Source organism: Eubalaena glacialis, chromosome 9 (genome assembly GCF_028564815.1).
Source record: "Eubalaena glacialis isolate mEubGla1 chromosome 9, mEubGla1.1.hap2.+ XY, whole genome shotgun sequence".
In the NCBI taxonomy this organism is placed as follows: Eukaryota; Metazoa; Chordata; class Mammalia; order Artiodactyla; family Balaenidae; genus Eubalaena; species Eubalaena glacialis.
In genome coordinates this window covers 44847675-44871429 of record NC_083724.1, presented here as the reverse complement: position 1 = coordinate 44871429, position 23755 = coordinate 44847675, and the positions used below count along the sequence as shown (strand labels likewise).

At 42.4% G+C, this 23755-nt stretch overlaps 1 protein-coding gene across 1 annotated transcript in view; it reads left to right on the top strand.

Annotated features, from left to right (window-relative positions):
* PCSK5 (proprotein convertase subtilisin/kexin type 5) overlaps positions 1-23083 on the top strand; it is a 451917-nt gene extending 428834 nt beyond the window's left edge. The window contains exons 32-38 of the mRNA XM_061200330.1: positions 1-237; positions 3162-3392; positions 7069-7246; positions 11761-11978; positions 17503-17603; positions 19255-19441; positions 22489-23083. Of these exons, the coding sequence (XP_061056313.1) occupies positions 1-237; positions 3162-3392; positions 7069-7246; positions 11761-11978; positions 17503-17603; positions 19255-19441; positions 22489-22931 (1595 nt within the window). The 3' untranslated portion in view covers positions 22932-23083. The remainder of the gene's footprint in view (positions 238-3161; positions 3393-7068; positions 7247-11760; positions 11979-17502; positions 17604-19254; positions 19442-22488) is intronic.
* The last annotated feature ends 672 nt before the right edge of the window (positions 23084-23755 follow it).

Below are 23755 nucleotides of genomic sequence, written 5' to 3'. Positions count from 1 at the left end.
AGTGCATGCCTGAGTCCTTCCTGTACAAGGATACGTGCCACCAGTCCTGTCCCAGCCACTTCTATGCAGATGCACGCCAGTGTGTTCCCTGCCATGAAGACTGTCTGGAGTGCAGTGGCCCCTCAATGGATGACTGTGACCTCTGTGCTGAGGCGTCCTTGGTTCTCTACGATGGGAAGTGTTTGGAGGAGTGTCCAGAAGGAACTTACTTTGAAAAAGAGACTAAGGTTTGCAAAGGTAAAGACTTCCGGATACACGGCCGAGCACCACATCCCAGGGAACCTAGTTGGGATTATGAGTTTCTTCTAAGTAGGTTCTGGGGTTTGCGCAGTTCCACCCCAGTCCCAGAGCTGTGGTCTCAGCTCTTTCCCTCCTCCTTAAGGAAGCATATTTTGAATCTGCTCTAGTTTATGATTTATTTTAAATGAATCATTCCTTAGCTTTGATGATGTAACTTATTAGCAATGAATCATGTTGACCCTCCTCACAACGGTAGCTGATCAAAAAGGATTCTCATGTGAAGATTTACAACAGAGATGATGAGCCTTTAAAAGTCACCCAAAATGGAAAATTTTTCTTAAAATTTTAATCCATTATAGGTTTATAGCAGCATAAGGAAAGCTGTGCCATAGAGGGTTTTCTCCACGCCTCTTGTCTCCCTAAAGCCACCCTCCTCCTCATCACCTGCAGCCTCTCCTGCCCGGGGTCTCCTATTCCATGTCCCATTTGGCATTTCAATCCCTACACGTTCAAGAAAGGATCTGTTATTATTTATGCTTCCTTATGTTTTAAGTGGGCATGAATTCTTTGCTTCTTATCAGTTGTCAGCGAAAAGAAAAATTAATTAAATATAAATTGCCCATCACTAGAGGAATTCTCAAGCAAGTGAGAGAAGCATTCTTAGGGAAAGGACTTTCCTTTTTCCTCCCAGTTTTATTGAGATATAATTGACATATAGCATTGTATAAGTTTAGAACGTACACTGTGATGATTTAATATACGTATATATTTTGAAATGATGACCACAATAAGGTCAGTTGACACTGACCTTAGTTACCTCTTTTTTTTTTCTTCTTTGGTAAGAACATTTAAGCTCTATTCACTCAGCAACTTTCAAGTATACAATACAATATTGTTAACTACAATCACAGGATTCACTCCAACAAGGCAGCCAGTGGTAGTTTAGCCCCTTACGTTGCCACCAAGCAAACACGAGACAGATATCCAGAGGCAGCCCCCTAACCACAGGAGAGCTTGAGCGTGAACTCACATGGCAGGAGAAACCTTGGGCCACCCACATCCTAGAACGTACTCGGGGAAATGCTTTTGGTCAAACATGAAGATGCAGTGCGCTCCTACAGCCTTTCTGCTCTAGCCTTACAATCTGGATATAGCTTTTTGTGTCTTATGTAAAGCACTACTTAGTGTCAATGTCCCACTTGACTGTGTGTGAAAGAACGTGGACTTGAAGATGGGCGGCTGTGCCTGTGTAGCGGAGGGGGCGGGAGTGAACATGTGAGGAGGCTGCAACTCTGTGGGTCAGTTTCCATGAGAAGTTTAAAGACTCAGCCAAAGGCCTGCAGGGCCATCTTGCCTGTACTAGGGCAGGAACCGAGGATCAACTTTTGGCCTTTCTCTGGTGTTCCATAATAAAAGTAATCTGCCATATAGAGAACTTTACAAGTTCAGAGTACATTTAATTAGTTTACCTGGTTTAATTTTCTCATTGAGAAAGGCCTCTGGTCGTCATCCCTGGTTGCCCGCGAGAACCACCCAGGGAGCTTTAAAAGACACAGATGCCCGAGCTCAGGCCAGCTCAGCTGTTGGGAACTAACCTGAGGTCTCTCCCTGCAATGCTGTTTCTCCTTCCATCAGTCCCAAGGGAGGCAGCGGGAAGCTGGTACTGGAAGAAACAGGGCAACAAGCTGACTTTCCAGAGAAGAAGCAAAGGACCTGACCTGAAAATTAAGATTTGGGTTGGTGTAGAGAACCTTCTAGAACCAAGCCATCTCCAAGCAGGATCTCCTCTAAGAAACACAAAGAATGGGATCCATTCTGATCACCCTGAATTTCTCCCTACGAGATAACATAGACAGATCTAAGAACAAGGAGCTGGGGCAGAAATGGCCAAGAGCTCTTGTTACGGTCCTGGGTTCATCTCCTCACCCTGCCCTTTCCCAGCCTAGTGACTTAGCACCTCCAGCCTCAATGTCCTGATCTACATACACTGAGAAGATAACAATCACAATAATAATACCATGCATCTATTCATCCAGGCAGCGCTTACCGGGGGCCTACCATGTGCTGGGTGCTCTTCCAGGCCTAGGGCGCAGCAGGGAACAATACAGACAGAATCCCGCCCTCATGGAGCTGACATTCAATTGGGGAAGACAGACTCTAAAGAAGCCAAGTCAAAAGGAAAAACAAGGCAGGACATGGGGGCAGGAAGTTGGGCAGGAGGGAGTTGAAATTAGAGAGAAGGCGGCCTGGAAGAGATCATTGAGAAAGGGAGGGAAGAAAACTACTCACACAGGGAACAAACTACTCACATAGAGGATTCCTGGCAGAGGGAACGGCAACTGCTAAACCTCCGAGGTGGGGGTGACTTGTTCTCATTTCGTTTGTCTAACAAATATTTACTGAGTGCCAGTGTTATATGCCAGGCCCTCTCATAGGCACTGTGCATTCCTAAATGCCTATAAAAAAGGTCTTTTGTATCAAGAGGTACTTCCAACACATATTAACAGTTGTTATGTTAGTAATAAGCTCAAATCACTGGGCGGTCAGTGGAGAACCACAGCAGAGGAATTACAGAGGTGAGAAGCCCACAGACTAGCGCGTGACTGTGCTATGAGAGGGCTGTTGCTTCTTATCACGTTGCAATTTGGGTAACTATGGGGGCTCTTACCACTATCTCTGAGGTGGCTGCTGCAGGAAGGGGCTCTCTGGGGATCCCAGGGAAAGTGAAGCAGTCATGTTTTCCTCATCTTGTAACAAGAATGCTCCAGCCTAGAGCTCAACTCTTGGCCCCATACCCTTGGCCCAGAGCCTAGAAATCTCCGAGGAAGGAAGGTGAGCACACTTTGCAGGGGAACTGACTCCCTCAAGGGGCACCCTGACCCTCTCTCACTCTCCGTCTGCTGTCCCCTCCCCGCCCGCAGACTGCCACAAGTCCTGCCGGACCTGCTCCTCCTCGGGGGCCTGCACGACGTGTCAAGAAGGCCTGAGGGTGAACAACCACGGCGGCTGTGTGCCTCACAGTGAATGCGCCGCCGTGGAGTACTGGGATGAGGGGGCCCTGACCTGCAAGGCCTGTCATGCCAAGTGCTTCCACTGCACGGGACCCTCGGAGGACCAGTGCCACACCTGCCTGCGGGACAGGCTTCTTCTCAGTGAGTTACCTTTCCTCTGAGGACGGGTTTGTCTCTCCCTCCAGCTGGGAAACTATCTTGCACAATGCCTGGCGCCCAGTCGAAACTGGCGTCTTTCTTTTTAATTTTTCACTTTGTATTTGGAAAATTTTCAAGCCTACAGAAAAGATGCAAGAGGAAAAACAGTACAAAGAGCCCCGCACACGTGCCCTTTACCCATTTGCCCCGTTGGCCTTATCGTTTGCTTGCTCTCACTCTCTCGCTCTCGATGTATACGCATACGTAATTCGCAATATAGATTTTTTAACCACTTGAGGATATGTTACATACATCATGGCCTCTTTCCCACAAATACTTTAATACAAGCATACCTTGGAAATATTGTGGGTTCGATCCAGACCACTGCACTGAAATGAATATGGCAACAAAGCGAGTCACACAAACTTTTTGGTTTCCCAGTGCATATAAACATTATGTTTACATTATACTGTAGCCTGTTAAGTGTGCAATGGCATTATGTCAAAGAAAAAAATCAATGTACATACCTTAATTAAAAAATACTTTTTTGCTAAAAAATGCTAACCATCATCTAACAACACAAGGTTGCCACAGACCTTCACTTCGTAAAAAAACCCAGTATCTGTGAAGCACAGTAAAACAAGGTCTGCCTGTATGTATTTCCTAGGAATAGGGATGCTCTCTTACGTAACCACAGTACAGTTGTCAAGTCTAGTAACTTTAACATTAATACAATCCTTTAATGAACCGTCCATATTAGAATTTTGTGAATTCCCCCTTCAGATCAGGGCCCAGTCTAGAGTCAGGTATTGCATTTAGTTGCCATGTCTCTTTAGACTCCTTTAATCTGAACGTTTCCACAGACTTTGTCTTTTATGATATTGACATTTGAGAAGAACACAGCCCCTATCCCTCCACTGGGGTTTGTGTGAAGGTTTCCATGATTAGATGGAGATCATGCATCTTCAGCCAGAATACTCCATATGTGATGCCGTGTCCTTTGGAGGCACCCAGTGGTCACCTGCGAGAATTTTGGTCCTCTCTTCAGGGTGCTGTCCAATTTCTCCACTGCAGAGTTACTATTTTCCCTTGTGATTAATGAGCAGTCCGTGGAGAGATACTTTCTGAACATGTAGGTATTCAGCTTTTCATGAAAATTTCCCCTTGATTTAGCACCCATTGATGAATAAATCTTGAACAAAATACGGGACAATCTGAGGTTGTCCAGCAGATCAGATGTGAAGGTTATTGCTAGTGTGAAGCAACGCCCTCAGGTTTCCAGGGATACCACGATTAGGCTTAACACGGGTATGGGAGAAAGAAAATGAAACAGAACTCAACTGAAAGAAGGAAGAGTGAAGGGGTGTAGGAGAGAGAGAAGAGACGAATATGTGAAGACCTGGAGAGTGTGAGCATTCATCTCCCCAACCCGGCAGAGTAGACCTGAGAAGCAAGACACTCAAATAGAAATGTGTGGCAATTTTTTCCTCTTCTTGCTGAGGTACCATCAGCAAGGGCACCAATTCCCTGCAGAGACACAGGGACAACTATCCTTAATACCATTCCTGGTTGCCTCCCAGTAGAAAACACTTGAGGATACCTATCCATCTGTCTTAGCTCCTCTTCCACAAATCTCAGTGAACTTTCTTCCCAGTAGTTGCTGCTTCATGAGACCATTCCAGATCGCCTGTATCACCCCAACCCCCAGGACCTTCTTTTCTAATTATCTCCAATATAGAGTGTTACCAGTGATCACCTCAGGTGCCTTCATACGGACAGGAATACATCTTATCACTACAAGGTGGTCTTCCCTTTAACTAGGGATACGAATTAGACTAGAACTGAGACTTCGGTGCTGGTGGTCCCCCAGGGGCTGGATGCAGGTTGCGCTAGGACCTGGTCTTCTCATATTCTCCCACCCTGCCCCTCACCACCACCCCACCAGGGTCAGGCTACTTATAAACTAGATAATTCCTCTTGAGGCTGTGGTAGTTTGAATAATGCTCTCCCTAAAAATGTCCACAATCTAATCCCCAGACCCCGTGAATATGTTACCTTACATGACCAAAAAAAAAAAAAAAAAAAAAAATTGCAGATGTGATTAAACTAATTGTGTTGATTTGAGAGGATTAACCTGGATTATTGCAAGGTCCTTATAAGAGGGAGGCAGGATAACCAGAGTTAGTGATTGAAGTCTACGTGACATCAGAACAGAGAGAAGATGCTCCAGCTTTGAAAATGGACGAGGAGCCGCAAGCCAAGGCAAGTGGGTGACCTCTAGAAGCTGGAAAAGTCAAAGAAACAGATTCTCCCCCCAGAGCTTCTAAAAGGGACCTAGCCCTGTAGACCCATGTTAGACTTCTGATCTATAGAATTATAAGATATATTAAGTTGTATTGCTTTAAGCCACTATGTGGTAATTTATTACAACAATAGGAAACTAATAAAGAGGTGTTTCATATTTAGGGGATTCAGGCTTCCCCCTAGTTAGCTAGATACATCAGCTGGACAATAAACCACTGTCAACATCCATCTTTAACAGAATAGCCACTGGAGGACCTGGCACTGAGCCAGGTGCTGGAAAAGCAGAGAGGAATGACATGGCCCCTGCCCTCGAGCAGCTCAGAGGGTCTCCCAGCACAGAGTTGGGTGGGTCCACAGCACTTACAGAGCTCTCGTATTATTTAGTTTGGGGGTTTTTTTTTTCTTTTCCACCAGTGCCTGTGCTAATGCTGACTGAAATTATGGAGACAAACTGGCTTCTGGTCTAGAGCTGACCAGTGGCTCACAATAAGGCAGGAGAGTCTGGCTTCTGGTCTGTGAGGTTCAGCAGATTTGGGGAAGAAGTTGCCTCTAAGACTGTATGTTAAACTGCGAAGCCAGCAAATCTCACGTTTTAACTTTATCACGAATCCACCCTCACCGTCCACCCTAAATGCTGTTAAAGAAGTTGAAAGGGCAAGAATCAGTGACTCCACTGGGGTGGGTGGAGGAAGGAATGGGGTTATGTGTGGCTGAACTCCCCTGCAACTCATCTTGCTGTATAGACCAGAGGGTTCACGGTTAGAATCTGATTTTTTAAATACTGGGCAAAACAGAGTCTCACAATCCATAGAACTTTCTGTCCCGATGGAAATATTCTATATCTGTGCTTGTACAACTGAGGGACTGAAGTTTTCATTTTATTTCATTTTAATTCACTTAAATGTCAAGAGTCACGCTGTGTGGACAGCACAGCAAAACTGAGGGTAAAATCTTATATTTTAGGCTAGAAATAGTTGAAATTGTAGGAACTTGTCATTGCATTGGCCCTGCACTTTCTGTCTTCTTCAGTGGAGCCTTGACTCTTGCTACCCTAGCCCCTGCCTTGAATGTTCTCCCCATCCTGCAAGACCCTGTACATCCTCTTACTCACTTTAACAGACGGTGGTTTCTATCCTGCCCAACAGAGCCCATCCACTCTGACCTCTGTTTTTTCTCAACTCCTAACGTCCTTATGGTTGATTCTATTTCTTGGACATTCATCTTAGCTCCTGGGATGTCCATCAGCCCACAGGGACACTGTCTCATTCCTCCTGCATCCCTCCACCCCCCATGGTATACAGTGGGGAGCATATAGAGGTTTGGAAGACATGTGTCATACTTGATACCAAGACAGATTCTTTTCATCCCTTGGCAGACACGACCTGCGTGCAGGACTGCCCCGAGGCCTACTATGCTGATGAGGACAGCCACCGGTGTGCCCCCTGCCACAGCTCTTGTAGGACATGTGAAGGGAGACACAGCATGCAATGCCTCTCCTGCCAGCCAGGGTGGTTCCAGCTGGGAAAGGAGTGTCTGCCCCAGTGCAGAGAAGGGTAAGGTGCTCAACACACTTTCCCCTCACTTAACCACTCCAGGTATCACTATGAGCAAACCCATTTTGCAGATGAGGAAGTTAAGTCTCAGAACACTTAACCAGATTGAAGTCTCACTGCTAGTAAGAAACAAAGATGAGAGTCCAACCCAACTGTAATGGTCTCCAGAGGATTTCGGCCAGTTCACAGTAATGGAAGAGTAAACAGGAAAGGCAGAGGGACCCAATGAGATAACACAAAGAGTCAGATTGTCAAGTCAGACCCACATCACTAATTCAAAGGATACAAGCAATTACAAGGCAGAGGTGATTCTTCTCTTAGAGAAGTCCAAATCCATGAATGTAGGTTCTTTCCCTTCTGCATTACGATTTGTTTGAACCAGACTTAATATGTGAGGTCTAAGCACTGCATGTGGTGCATTGATTTTACAAAGGAAACAATTTCACTTAAATATCTCCATTTATACCCCGCTAATTCTCCAACCTGCTATGCCCCCGTAAATCCACAAATTACAGGTTTAGTTACCATAAACAACCCAGATACACAGATGTATCCTTCTAAAAGCGCACAGATAAGAGCCCTCCATCACGTGTTTTTCTGCAAGGAAAAACTGAGTGTGTTTATCAGAAGGTCTGGTTACCAGCACATTTGGAAGAGGATTTGACTGGGTCATCTTTTCCCCCCCAGGCATTCCCAGTAAAGAGGAAGACTGATTACAGGCCTATTGCTAACTCTTCTTTCCCAATCAGTAACTCAAAGCACTGAGAGTTTCCAGACCCAAATTGAAGGGCTATAACTTTGGACTTTCCCCAAATGCTTTGGCTGAAATTAGCACATCTCTTATCTTCAGTTCTATAGCAATTACTGCTTGTATCACTGCCTTGTGTTTTGATTCACCTCATTCATTCAACACATGCTTAATAAGGAGCACTTGTATGTATTGATATAAGATGAGGAATACAAAGACTTTGTAAGAGCTTATTCTTCTTATATATCTCTTTCCCAGAAAATTATAGGCTCCTGGAAGAGAAACACATCTTATTTTTCACACACGTTACGACAACACTCAGCACAGAACCACACACATTAGCAGCCCTGAAAACACACCAGTCATATAGATCAATAAAGAGAGGTTCCTGCCAGACAAGAGGGGGATGGGGCTACCTGGGTCAGCCTTTCATCTTCATCTTACTAAGTGCTTGAAAAATCTGGATCCCATCTTTCTCAGATCAAGTCATTAGATACTCCTATGCACACACACACAAAATTTAAATAGATTGCAGACCATGAAATTAAGAAAGCAATTGCTCCATATTATGTGAAGTTACCCATTGGGAGGTGAGGCACAGGTTGCCGTAAATCCCTTAAAGGGGAGTAAATGGGGTATAAATGAGTTATAAGTGGTGATATTTTACTGAACTAGTTCCTTTTGTAAAATCAATGATCCACATGGATAAACTTCATATGTTAAATCTCATCGCCTTGGGAAGGCAGGTGTGTAATCCTCTGGACCCTGACCCCATGCACATCATTACTTTGGTTTTTAACCTCAAAGCAGGTTTTTTTTTTTTTTTTAATTATTATTTATTTATTTATTTATTTATTTTTGGCTGTGTTGGGTCTTCGTTTCTGTGCGAGGGCTTCCTCTAGTTGCGGCAAGCGGGGGCCACTCTTCATCGCGGTGCGCGGGCCTCTCACTATCGCGGCCTCTCTTGCTGCGGAGCACAGGCTCCAGACGCGCAGGCTCAGTAGTTGTGGCTCATGGGCCTAGTTGCTCCACGGCATGTAGGACCTTCCCAGACCAGGGCTCGAACCCGTGTCCCCTGCATTAGCAGGCAGATTCTCAACCACTGCGCCACCAGGGAAGCCCTCAGAGCAGGTTTTTAAGGCCCCAGTTATTGTTTGTACTTATGCACAAGATCCTCTTCCAGGCTATGAGGCTCAGGTGATTTCATAGTCACCTCATGCAAAAGAGTTATCAAGGTAAGCAGTGGCACTGTGCTCTTCTTTTAATCAGAAACAGTCAATGGACAACTCTCCATTGTCTTCCTTTAGCATCACTCTTTAATAATTTTTAAAACCTATTCGGGGGCTTCCCTGGTGGCACAGCGGTTAAGAATCCGCCTGCCAATGCAGGGGACACGGGTTAGAGCCGTGGTCCGGGAAGATCCCACATGCCGCGGAGCAACTAAGCCCATGTGCCACAACTACTGAGCCTACGTTCTAGAGCCTGCAAGCCACTACTACTGAAGCCCGCACACCTAGAGCCCGTGCTCTGCAACAAGAGAAGCCACCGCAATGAGAAGTCCGTGCACCACAAGGAAGAGTAGCCCTGGCTCGCAGCAACTAGAGAAAGCCTGCGCACAGCAAAAAAGACCCAACGCAGCTAAAAATAAATAAATAAATTTATTAAAAAAGAAAACCTATTCGGTATTGATAAGCTTTCTTCCCCAGGGTTCCTACTGATGTTTTTCATCTTAATAACAATCTATAATAACAACATTAGTAACCAATGTTTATGCTGCTTTAGAGTTTACAAAGTATCTCCACTCACAATGTGTCTTTATATTATGATTTGATTCAACAACAGTCCTATGAGATTGATATTATTCCCCCCATTTTGCAGATGAGGAAACTGAGGTTCAGAGAGGTTAAGTGACTTGCCCAAGGTCACATGGCTACTAATACTTGGTGGAGCCAGGAAAAAAACTCAGATCTTCTGACTTCAATATTGTGTATTCTCTCTGTGGAAAACTGTGGATTTTCACTTTTTCCTATGGTTTTCTCTTTTGAGTCGTAGGTGATCTTTATCAACTATTCAGTTCATGATTGATGTTTTTGTTGGATAGCGCCAGTGTGCCAACATCCAGACAGGTTTATCTTTGGCAATGGTTCCTTTTCTCTCTTCAATGTTACTTGAAAATCTTGTGTTTACCTTCACATAATGCATTGCTTGTTATCGTGGCATTTAATGGATATGTTCAAATTGCGTTGCCCCACTTCATTAGCCCTTTGACCTTAAGCAAGTTGACTAAATTCTCTGAGCCTAAGTTTTTACATATGTAAAATACAGATAATATCTAAATCATAAGGTTTGCTGTGAGGATTAATCATAAAACTCATAATTATCAATAATATACATTAATTAGAGTGGACCTTGAATAATGTGGTTCCACTTGATCTGTGTGGTTTGCACTGCATGGCTCCATTTATATGTGGATTTTTTTCACTAAATATGTACTACACAATCTGCAGTAGGTTGAATCCAAGGATGCAGAACCACAGATATGGAGGGCCGACTATCATTATTATATTTTTTAAAAACAGTATTACATGCAAAAAAACTATATATTATTATATGCAAATTTTCGACTACATAGAAGGTTGAAGCCCCTAACCCCTGAGTTGTTCAAGGATCAACTGTATTTATAATGTTCCTGGCACTGTTCTAACAAGCTTCTCAGTAATAACATTTAATTTTAGCTACTAATATTAGCCCCATATTACAGACCTGAGACACAGAGATGTTGTGTGACTTGCCTGAGGTCACACAGCACATGAGGGTTGACTCCATGCACTCCTGTTCCAAAGGGCAAACTCCTAACTGCCATGTCCTAATGTCTCATTTTTAGACTCAGTGAGGTGAAATAATGTTTATGATGTCTCCAGTGTACTGTCAGGCATATAGGAGAAACTTAACAAATGGTAATTATTGTTATTATATTTAGCCTCTGAAAATCTTTTCAAAAGAGGTCACATCGGGCTTCCCTGGTGGCGCAGTGGTTGAGAGTCTGCCTGCCGATGCAGGGGACACGGGTTCGAGCCCTGGTCTGGGCAGATCCCACATGCCGCGGAGCAACTTAAGCCCGTGCGCCACAACTACTGAGCCTGCGCGTCTGGAGCCTGTGCTCCGCAACGAGAGGCCGCGACAGTGAGAGGCCCGCGCACCGCGATGAAGAGTGGCCCCCGCTCGCCACAACTGGAGAAACCCTCGCATAGAAACGAAGACCCAACACAGCCAAAAATAAATTAATTAATTAATTAATTTTAAAAAAAAAGAGGTCACATCTATGTAAAGGTCAATATCACTCATGTCACCTCCTATTTCAAGATTTTTTTTAACTGAGAAATTAGAAAAACCACTCAGGAGTACATTTAAAATACCTCCCATTCCCATTCAGTATGACTTAACACCTGAATTTTAAAGCGGCAGAGCATATAGGTATATAAAAGGCAGGGGTAGTGAACAATTATTGTGGCACTACTACGTGTGATCTATGCTAGGTCCTTTCATATATGTCATTTAACTTAATCCCCACAAATAGCAGAGGAGGGACTGTAATGTCCAATTTACAGATAAGAAACTGAGACTCATTAGATGTATTAGTATAATTAGTAATGAATCTAATAAGTAAAGAGTCTAAAGGCACGCAGCTTGTAACCATGATTTTTTCCACCACACCCAACTTTGGAGCAAGCTTAATATTGAGTCTCTGCTTCCCTCCTTGGTCCAGGTATTACACAGAAAACTCCACGGGGCGGTGCGAGAGGTGCAGCAGGAGCTGCAAGGCCTGCAGTGGCCCGCGGCCCACAGACTGCCTGTCCTGCGATCCATTCTTCTTTCTGCTCCACTCCAAGGGACAGTGTCATCGTACCTGCCCAGAGCATTACTACGCAGAGCAAAGCACACAGACCTGTGAGAGATGCCACCCAACTTGCGACAAATGCAAAGGTGAGGGCCATCTATCATTTTGCATGTGCGAATGGAAAAATGCAAAGTGTTTTTTCCTGCTTTGTCCCTCTCTCCTTTCATCACCTTTGGAGGGTCTTCTTGCTTGCCAACCTCATAGCCAATCCTCTCCAGCATCAGCACCCTTTGTTCTCTTTCAGCTTCTGCACATCTGCCCTCTAACCCTAATTGATCCTGCACCACACTGCTGCCTCTTCAGATCCTTCCCATCCTTCAGGGCCCAGATACAGGCATCGTCCCCTACAGCAAGTGTTTTCCACCTACTGTCTTCTTTCTCTACCTGTTGAACTTGGAATCTGCCAAGCAAAATTTATTTTCATTATTTCAACAACTACTTAAGATGTTGGCCTAAAACTGTCCAAAGCTCCATTCTTATTTTCCAGAGACCTACTTGTCTGTCCCAGAGATTCTTAAAATCAACATGTCCCAGAGTAAACACAATCTGAGTTTCCTCTGATATTCACTCTTTCTGTTAATAGACCCACTGTCTAACCAGTTGCCCAGATTTGATACCTTGAAGTTATCTTCCCTTTGCCTCCTGTCCAATGCACCTACCCTCTAACAAAGGTAAACTTCAAGGTCTGTTGATTCTCTCTTCTAAACGTTTCTCTGCTCAGATCTCTTTCTCCATTCTCACTATTCTCATTCTTCATTCTTAGCATCTCTTAGCTGACTTTCTGAAATAGCATGTCACCCCAACTCTGGTCTTGCTACCCCACCCCCAGGTCATCGTGTACAGTAATGCCATAGCAATCTTTCTAAAATTCAAATTTGCTCATTTTTCTCCATAGCTTGACATAGAACGGTAATTATGGTGAATTCCTCTCACCATTTAAGAAAGAAATACCTCCTACAATGTTTTTATTCTTAAAACTTATTAGATTAATATTGATACCTGGTGGGGTACATTCCTGTTATTCTTTTCAAAATTGTCTTGGCTATTCCTAGCTCTTTTTCCAAGTAAATTTTATTATTTTCCAAGTAAATTTTATCACATTTCATTTAAAAAAATCCCTTGGATATTAACTGACATTACATTAAAACTCATCTTTACGATCCTGAGTCATCACATTTATGAACATGGTATATCTCTCCAATCTATGCATTCATTTTTTTTTCCTTGATAAACTTTCAATAAATGTTTTCTGTTTTTGAAAAGTGATTAAATTCCTTCCCTGGTCAGTCCTTTTAGCTTATGGTCTCAACTCTCCTTCCATGTACTTCAGAACCTAGAACCACCCAGAACCACTCAGCAGCCACCAAATAGGTGATGCTCTTTTGTGCCTCCATGACTATTGTCCATGCATTTCCTCTTCCTGGAGAACAACACTCTATTAACTCTCAACTTAAAGACCCAGTTTGAATATCATCTTCTCTGTGAAGCTTTTCTTAGTCTTCCCAGAAATCTTCTTCCTTCTTCTTGATTCTATAATACACTGTTTTATCATAGCTATTTTTATTCGATACATTACATTTTAATTAAACATCCAGCTCTCTTGCTGATTGTGAGACCCTCAAGGCAAGAATTGGACCACATTCATTTTGTCAATAAAGACTTTAAAAAATGGTCCACACCAAAAAAATCTTTAAAAAAATAAAAAAATAAAAATTCAGTCCACCTATTATTTTAGTTTTTTAACTTAAATGACTTATTTTTAAGATTTCTAATGGTTTGTTTTTCATATCCATCTATTTTTGTTTCATATCTTCCTGTTTGTGCTTCAATTTTTTTTTTTTGAGAGGATATTTTTGTCTTCATTTACTTTTTATGCATCTTAAATATGCTAATTTTTAAGTTTGCCAAACTTTTCTATGAAATTAATATTATCTGAAGTAAATTCATGTTAATTCTTGATTGTGTTTATCTTCTTTTTTAGCATTCTTTTTTCTACATGCTTTGAAATTTTGGTCTTGAGCTCATTTTGAATGGAAGACTTTGCTTTTGGTTTTCACTCCCTTTCTCTCTCCCTTCATCCTTACTCCTCACAGTCTGGTACTTTTTCAGCTCATGCTACCCCATGTCCCACCCTGAAACTCAGTATAGGAACATGATGTTCCAATATTCCTGGAGGTGATACTGATGTCACTGCAGATCTCATCAGCAATCCAGCTGGCAGCCCAGGAGAGTTCCTGGTCAACAGGTGATGTATATGAGGGCAGAGAGTCCCACCCTGACTCCTGTTTTAAGCTCTAAACCTGGATTTTAGTGCAGGTCTTATATGAAACACTTTTAGTTCCTATTATGGTAGAAAAGTTGAACTCACAGCCACGATTGCCTACATTTAGGCCCAGAGCCAAGCAGGTGGGTGGCTTGAATCTGATTGCTATTTTGCATTTATATTCCCTTTCTGGTCCAGAGAGATTTCATCTTACTTTTGAGCCGACCTATCTGTTTTTTTGGTTCTCTCTGTTTATATTTATTCTCTCATTTCAGTGTGTTTGGAATGAAGGGGTTATGTCAGAACCTGAATTCATATGATTTTTTTATGTATACAGGAAATCTCTGTACCTTTCTCTCTCTCAATTTTGTTGCAAACCAAAAAAAGCTCCAAAAGTAAATAAAGTCTTAAAAAAAAAATAAAGCTCATCAACACAGTCTCCCTGAGATTGTATTCCAGGGATGATTGGGCATATCTGGGTGAATCTTAAAGCCATCCTGAGTGTTTGTGCCTCCCCCTCCTGTATTTGACTTGAACCCCAAATGTTCCTGGTTAATGATTTCTATCTTTGTTGTTCATTTCTTCTGTCATCCTTTCTTCACCTACCACACATGTCCTTTGCTGGTTAGTGAATCTTTGTGCTGCCTTCTGATTTTGCAATATATAGATTACAAAATCTGGGAACAGGTTTTCTCCTGGGTTATAAACTGGGTGAAAAAATAAAGGATGAGTTCCTTCCTTCTTAAAATATTAGCTGTCATACTAAGAAATGAGGATGCATGAAGGATACAGGGAAAATTTCCCAACCTAAATAAGTAATTTACCAACTAGATTGTATTTCCTTCACATTTGACTGCCCAATAATATTAGGGTGTTAAAAAATACTTAAAAGAACTAAGGGGGTTGGGGGAGGACAGCATACTAACGACCAACATGTATCTTTTATGCAGCTGGTTCCTTCATAATTAGTTCATTCCTTGCCTTCACACATTTAACTTTTTATTTATCGTCCACACAAAATTGTTTTAAATAAAAATCCAGGCTGGTTAACCAAAGCCTCCTAACTCTCCCAAGCTGCCTCTCTCTTCCGGTGTGGAATGACACCATGGACAGACCCCAGGGGTGGCTCTGCATGGCTGAATTCATCCCGTGGGGGTCATTCTAAGGGAGAGCAGATGGTGAGCTGCTCCGAATTTTATGGAAAAGCCGAAGCTGTCTTTATAGGTGCCAAGTTTCCTGCAGATCCTTGGAAGCAATGATAAATGTAAGATGTTAAACTTGAAAAAAAAAAAAGAAAACATCCTGGAAATTAGCCAACTACCTTTTGCAAAAGACATAGAGTACCCTAAGTATGCAGATTTTGCAATAAATCAATGTAGGCGATATAAATGGATTCCTGATTTGTCACCCAGAGGTGGCTTGTAGTGTCTTTGGGGATTGCCCAGGATCTAGGCCAAATTGCTGCTGGCCTTCTGGAAAATGTAACCAAACTTAAGACACAAATTTTGTGACCTAACCTTTTTACTCCCTTTCATTTCTCTCTTTTAATTTTTCCTACCTTTAATTTCTCTTCATAAAGAAAAAAAAAATCCCACACTTCTATATTTTAAAATCGGAGTAAGACATTTAAGCTGTATTTCAGAAAACTGCAGGGAGAAAAGGAAAGAAGTAGGGGAAGATTGATTCTTTCTTCAGAGACCACAACTGTGTTCCAGAACATGTAGGAAATTCTGTATGAAGTTGGACATAAGATAAAAATAGAATGGCTTTGAATTTATACCACTATAGGCAGCCCCCAATCTAAGAAGAAGTTGGGTAATAAAGGTTTATTATCTGAGCTGTTGTTCAGAACTCAGAATTCATTCTTCCATAGAAACATTATAAATGATTGAGCTCACAGATCAGACATGAAAAAATGGATTTAAATCCAGAGTGAATGTAAGAACAGGACTCACAGTTCTAGTTCAACTTCAACTAACCACACTTCACAATATTTTTCTGATGAAAAGGCCTATATATCAAGTTCCAACTCACAATATCAGGCACATTCCATGCCCCCTCTATCTCCCTGTTCCTGCCTCTCTGTCTAACTCAATGAACTAGAGCTCAGGTCTCCTGTCCCCAAACTCTCTCCAGAAGTGATCCCTTGATACCTGCATAGAAAGAAATACTTGGGTCAGTCATTCTTGGGGTCTCTGAATTAGGAGAGAAGGGTATTACCTCCACAGGAAACAGTCTGTCTGTTCAGACCTCCTCTACTTTGTTCATGTATGAAGGCAGATAGTATGATCAAAGAGCACTTCACTGTCAGTCAACAAACCTGAGTTTGACTCTTGAGTCAACCATTCCCTATGAAACCTTGAATGAATGACTTCACATGTCTGGGCATTTGTTTACATTTATTTAAAAATTAAATAAATAGGATGGCAAATTTCTGAGAAGAGAGTTTACAGCTTTCAAGAGAATTTCAAAGGAATCTATCATGACAATCCCCAAAATTAAGAACTACTGGACAGGGCTTCCCTGGTGGTGCAGTGGTCAAGAATCCGCCTGCCAATGCAGGGGACACGGGTTCGAGCCCTGGTCTGGGAAGATCCCACATGCCGCGGAGCAACTAAGCCCGTGTGCCACAACTACTGAGCTTGCTCTCTATAGCCCGCGAGCCACAACTACTGAACCCGTGTGCCACAACTACTGAAGCCCGTGCGCCTAGAGCCTGTGCTCCCCAACAAGAGAAGCCACCGCAATGAGGAGCCCACACACCGCAAGAAAGAGTAGCCCCCACTCGCCGCAACTAGAGAAAGCCTGCACGCAGCAACGAAGACCCAACACAGCCAATAAGTAAATAAATAAATAAAAAAGAACTACTGGACAAAATGATCTGGTAAATTCTTTTAGCCCTAGCATTTTAAATTCCAAGTCTGGTGTTGTTTCTCAACTAGGAACTGCTCATTCATGATTTACTCATCGAGTTTTGGGACCCTCCAAATCATCCTCATCCTCTCTACTAGTTAAACAATAAGCAGAATGATAAATAAAGCTTTCACAAACTTTCTACATGATTTCTCATTCTCTGAAAATCTTTCCTTTTGCTGTAATAAAAGATCTGTCATCTCCAAACCCTTATTTCCAAATTGAGAGTTTACATTGATTAGACTAATTGGATAATTTCTAGGTCTTTACTTGGTATCTCATAGACTTTTTTTCTTTTTTTCCATATCCTCAATCAATTCACCCTTCTACTTCAATTTACTTGACATGTTCCTTGCTCCTAAGTGTTTTGGATCCAAGAGAGAGATTGAAATCTAAGGTCAGTTTCATAACTTAGAATCATTTTTTCCTTTCAGGAAAAGGAGCATTGACTTGCTTATCCTGTGTGTGGAGTTACCACCTGGCTGGAGGAATCTGCGTCTCTGACTGTCTCGTGGGAGAGTACAGAGTGGGAGAGGTACCGAGCTGGGCGTGGTGTGCCTGCCACCATTTCTACAGAGGGACATGAGCTAGTTTCTGCATGTCATTTTGGGCAAAGTCAAAAAAGTCATAAAATCCCTACACTCACTATAGTTTGGGTTTAATATTTTAAAATCTACCATTGCACTGTGGAATAATGGTGCTACCCACCTGCAGCCTGAATTTCAATCAAAAGAACTGAGAAGACCTGAGATAAATAATGGAGAAGTTATTTAATGAGGACCGCAATATATTGCTCATGACCTTAGAAGTTTCAGGTCTACATGGGAATATTATGTCAGAAATAAGAAATATCTTCTCTCCTCCCCCTCTGCTGGCTAACCTGAAACGTCTGAATAATGTCAGAACTACATAACCAATGTTGGTCCTTCATCTCCTCCACCCCTTCGAATATATTAAGAGAGGTATATTTCGTTTCCTGGCCTAGAAACTATGGATTTTCTGAGTCCACTAACTTCTTGATCGTGTTTCCAAACTTTAGAAATTAAGTAAATCTCTCCATGGTAAAACTCACAAGTCCCAGCATATTCACATATGCCATTCTCTTTAAATTCTGACAAGAGCCCTCATTACACTTTGGAGAAACTGAGAATCCAAGAGGTTAAATACAGTAATTTGATAAAGATCATGCGAATAGTCAGGAACAAAGTTGGGATTAAACACAGGGGTTCTGACTCCTAATCCAGGATTTGATGAGATCTCAGCTGAGAAAGCACCTTATCAGCACCTGAAACTTGCCAAGGTGCTCAACAACGGCAATTTCCATTCCTTCTTTTTCTATTGTACCAGCCTTCCAAAGTGCAGAAGTGAAATAGGAAGCTATCTTCCCTCATCTATGTTTTCAGCACCAGTGAAATGGAGCAACTTGTTGGGAGGGAAGCCACTTTCTCATCTCTCAACAATCTTCCCACTGAGATTTCACTGTTTTAGCTAACAGTCATTTATATTATTCTGGGGCAGAGACACGAGAATCTAATAATCACAGAGGCAGAGCAGGTCATGTAAATGAGTGAAGAGCGTTGGGTCAAAGAAAACCCTAGTGCAAACTTGACCATAGGTGGAATCTGACGTTTCACCTGTGTGTTGGTGACCTCAGAGCAAGGGCTGGGGATTGTATCAAATAGGAGAGCACAAAAAGGGGGCCACCGCCACTCAGTTCTGTCTGTGATGTGGGAGTGGTGAATTCAGTGTTGATAAATCTTCCAGTTTTTAAAGAGAAACTCAGAACTGATTTACATGTGAAATATCCCAATTTTGAAATGTAGGCAATGAATTCAAATTTTTTTAAACTGAGAAGGCCAGTTGAGTACAGACCAGACAAAACTTGTCCTTGACCAGGTACAGCACATGGCTGTCAGTTTGTAACCTGAGCTATTCTAGAAGCTTGTTCTCTCACTATGATTACCAGCAGATCTCAGAGGAAAGGCTCAGCAACGGTTCCATCCAAGTGCAAACAGCTGATTCTGTCTTTCACCCCGAACAGTAAAAATGGACCCAGAACAAATCACCTTTCTGCTATCCCCAATCTGCCTCCTTCCCTTATCCATAGGAGAGGGAACCCCCATTTGGGAACTCCGGTGCCTTGTTAATTTCTCCACACTCCAAAGGAATCTGATTGTTCTTAACAGGGGGAGAAATTTAACTGTGAAAAATGCCATGAGAGCTGCATAGAATGCAAAGGACCTGGCACCAAGAACTGTACTGTGTGTCCTGCCAACCTGGTGCTGCACATGGATGACAGCCGCTGCCTGCACTGCTGCAACACCTCCGATCCCACCGATGCCCAGGAGTGCTGTGACTGCCATGACACCACAGGTGAGGGGAGAGGGAGAGCAGCCTGCGGAGCCAGAGGAAGCGCATGTCCTCAGGATGCTGATGGGAGCATGGGGGAGAGAGGGATGGGAAGTTTCAGAGGATCAATAGCGCAACCTTTATTTAATGATTCTTTTTTTAATTTATTTTTTTAATTGAAGTATAGTTGATTTACAATGTTGTGTTAGTTTCTGGTGTACAGCAAAGTGATTCAGTTATGCATATATATACATATTCTTTTTCATGTTCTTTTCCATTATGGTTTATTACAGGATAGAGCAACCTTTTTATTGAGTGCCTGCTATGTGCCCACTGTACCTGAAACGTTCTGTCCATCATCTCATATAAGTTGATATTATTAATCCCATTTTACAGATGAGGAGACTCTGGCTCAAAGGGTTTGATTAGCATGCCCACGTCCATACCAATGTTAACAGACGCATCTGGAATCAGAATATGGGTCATTTGGACTCAAAGCCAGCATTCTCTCCACTGCTGTCCTGCCTCCCAGATTCAAGCTCAAGCAGGTCTAGAGTTTCATCTTTATAAATTTACTTTATTCCTTTTTAAAAAAATCTTCCCTCCTGGGATAAAAAGGAAAAGAGTTGCCTATCAAGGAAGCTGATGCCAATATTATGTTGATTCTGTCGAAAAATCATCCTGCGGAAGGCAGCCCAAATCCAGGGCTCCTATTAGAGACTTAAGGCATTTTAGAAATGAACTTTCATTGAAGGCTAAGAGGACACAAAACCCCTTTTACCAATTCCAAGTCCCCCAACTGTCTCCCACCCCCAATCCATTCATATGGGTACTTGGTTCTCATTGGCCACAAGCTTAGAAAGATCTCAAATGGAGTGATTTCTTCTAAAAAGAAAAAGATAAATTCTTAAAACCTATTCTCTAGTGTAAAAGCAGATCATTTCCTTGGAGTTCAGCTACATCATGGCCTGACAAAAAGAGACATTATATTTATGGGAGCCTGTCCATTTTTAAGAAAAGTATATCCCAGACCCATAACTGCTACTAGTCTTTTCTGTTTTATTTTTGATCAGCCTTTTCAACTAACTTTTAAATACCATCTTTCCAAAAACTAATTGTTTCCTTCTTTCAGCTTTCCCACCCCCATTAGCAGCTGGTTTCCCCAGTTCTTCATACACATCCACCTTCAGGGTCTGATTGCCTAATATCCATGCTGTGTCAGCTAAGAATAACAACCTTCATTACACTGATGGCTTTAAATGAAACCAGAAGTGTGTACATGTTGGGTGCAGAGTTTCTGCAAGCCTTTTCCAACTAAGAACTATTTAGTCAGCTCTCCTGGGCTTTCTGTGGCTCTTGAAGATCTACCTGGGGCAACTCTGCCGAAGACCAAATACTCCAGATTACCTGCTCATTCGTTACTAAGACACTCTGATCCTTCAAAGAACCCATATCACAGAGGCTGACTCTGACTCTGCGGACCTAAGACTGGAGAGCAGTAAGACATGATTGCATATGGCACCCTGGTAATTGAAACAACCTCGAAAGGTCTTTTACTGATTCTCCTGCCTCAGGCAGTATTTATCGCAAAGTACCACACACGGGTTGCTTATCCTTCCCTCTGGTGCTTTAATATTTCCTCTAGGGAAATATTCTGTGCTGATATGTTAATGACAAAAGCAGTAATGATGGTGCTGTTACTTTAGGAGATGAAATTCTGCTTGATGGGCAAAATCCCATGAGGATGAAAGTTAGGATAAAATAGAAAACTTGTTTATCACTAGCAAAAAGAGAAAGAAAACACATAGTGATGAATCAGACCTAATTGGCCAATATATAATAAAAGAAAATAATTAACCCTAAAATAATTGGCAACAGTATTATATCCATTAAGCTAGTGTATATCGTGTACCTAGAATCTCATAAAACATCCTGGGGGCAGACCTAGGTGGTTCAAAAATATTTATGGAAAACATACTGCGTATTTCAACTTGTACATCCAACAAGGCCTGCTAGTTTTTTCTCTGGTTCTTTCATACTCTCTTTCACACTCCCATTTGGTGGGTTAAAAAAAAAAAAAAAATTAGGTAACTTACCCAAATTATACCACCTGAATAAATGAGTGAAAAGTACAAAAAATGAGCTCATCACTGAATTATGACACTGTTTTGGTTACTCCATATTTTCAATTAAGGCATCAAAACAAATGTTGGTGGATGACAGGGGGGCAGAGCTCTCAACTTCAGAAATCTTAGTTATGATAGAAGAAATCCCCTATCACTCAATTTGGTAGTCAGTATTTAAAGATGGTACTTTTCATGCTGCCAAATTAGGTCCACAGAATGCCAAGAAGTCAAAAAACCTTTGTCAGTGTTTTGCCCTAATGTCTCCAGACTGTAGCATGAAGCAAGGATTCCTGGGTTCGAGTTCTGATTGGTCCATAAACAAGTTCTTACCTGTGACAATGTGACAATTCACTTTCTCTCTGTGGGTCTCAGTTTCCTCAACTATCAAACAACAGATTGACCTGTGATTCCTATGGCTCCACACAGCGATGAATCAATGGCTTTATAAATAATCTGTTCCTATCTTTGAATTGTGGGATAATCCTGTTGAATCAGGTTTAAAGGTAGCTGGGGAAAAGACTCAGTCTTAGAAAAAGTCAGAGTTGAAACAGAAATAGAGCATTTAGCAATAACTGAAGCCTGGCCCAAGATGGAACGTTTTTCTCAGGAAGGAAGTAGAAGAATCGATTTGGTAAGGTTGGACACTTGGTGACTCACCCATGAGGTATGGGTATGAGGGGGCTCCCTTTGGATCTCAAACTGACTTTCTCCCTAGAAGAGTTTGTTGGTATCATCTGGGACAGACTGAAACTCTCATGGGAGTAGACACGGAGCAATTCTGTAGAGGGGTGTGCTCTCGAAGAAAATCGAAGACAGTGGTTCTACCATTTTAGATTCAAAAGATAAAGGTGAAGCTCTTTACCTCAGAAACTAATTTTCTCCATTCCCTTTCTTCTCTGCCACCCTTCCCCTCTGCCCTCTTCCTTTGCGGTCATCTTCCAACAGATGAGTGTATCCTTCGAGCAAGTGAGGTTGAACCTGCAGGCGAGCGTTCCAAGACAGCCCTGTTCATCACCTCCTCCGTTATGCTGGTGTTTCTGCTCGGGGCAGCTGTGATCGTCTGGAGGAAATCTCGGGGCAGAGTCAGGCCCACAGAAAAGACCGGCTATGCAAAGCTGGCTGACCCTAGCAAGTCTTACTCCTCCTATAAGGGCAGTCATCGCGAGAGCACCAGCTTTGAAGAGGATCAGTGGATTGAGTACAGGGACCGCGACGATGATGAGGATGATGAGGATGACATTGTCTACATGGGCCAAGATGGCACCGTCTACCGGAAGTTTAAGTATGGGCTGCTGGATGACGATGATGAAGATGAACTGGAATACGATGACGAGAGCTACTCTTACCAGCAAACAGAGGTCACCTCCGCCCCCAGCCCATTCTACTGACAGGCATGCGTGTGAGCATTACCGTGTTGGATTTTATCCCGACACACAAGGGTGACGTGAGGGTGTCTGTGTTTGTCTTTTTAACCACAAGTCCAACTAGAGTATATAAGAATGCTGAAATATTTTATTCTTCTCTTGGATGGCTAAACTCCATTAACCATAATAGTTCAACCATAATTGAGGAACAAGGATAAAATTCAGAATGATTTTCCTCAAAACAATATGTCAAGACGCAAAACACAGGATGTAAAAAAAGTGAGATCTGTGCAAACTGTTTTATGTGATTTAAAAAAAAAAAAAAAGGAAATGAACCTGTAGAGATTCTGTTTCTCAGCTGTATTGTGGAGATATCTGCTGCCTTCTCGATTTCTGATATTTCTGTAAATGATTTTGGGGGATGGGGAGACAAAGGAATTGTTTGTCTTAGGGGATTTTTCTCCCCTTTTAGTTCTCTTCGGGGGGAGATTTGTTCTATAAGTGGCAACTAAAGAAGGTTCTCCTCCTCATGTCATTTATACCAATTATTCCAGATCACCCCTAAGCAGAAGAGGCCACCTCTCTTGAGGCTGGTCATGACCTATTTATAGACATGAGGAAAGACACGGGACGTAGCGTCATAGGCAAGGAATCAGGCCGTGGTTCCTTTGCAGTAATCTATAGTCATGATGAGTCTAGAGCAAGCTCAGCCAGGAGATAGGCAGGAGCATCCCAGGAGGAAAGAAATCACTAAGTTTCCAAGAAGGTCAGCCTTACACCCTCATGATTTTTCTAAGAGCATTTCTGGTTGGAAACATCAGCTAAAACATCAAGTAATAAAAGAAAAA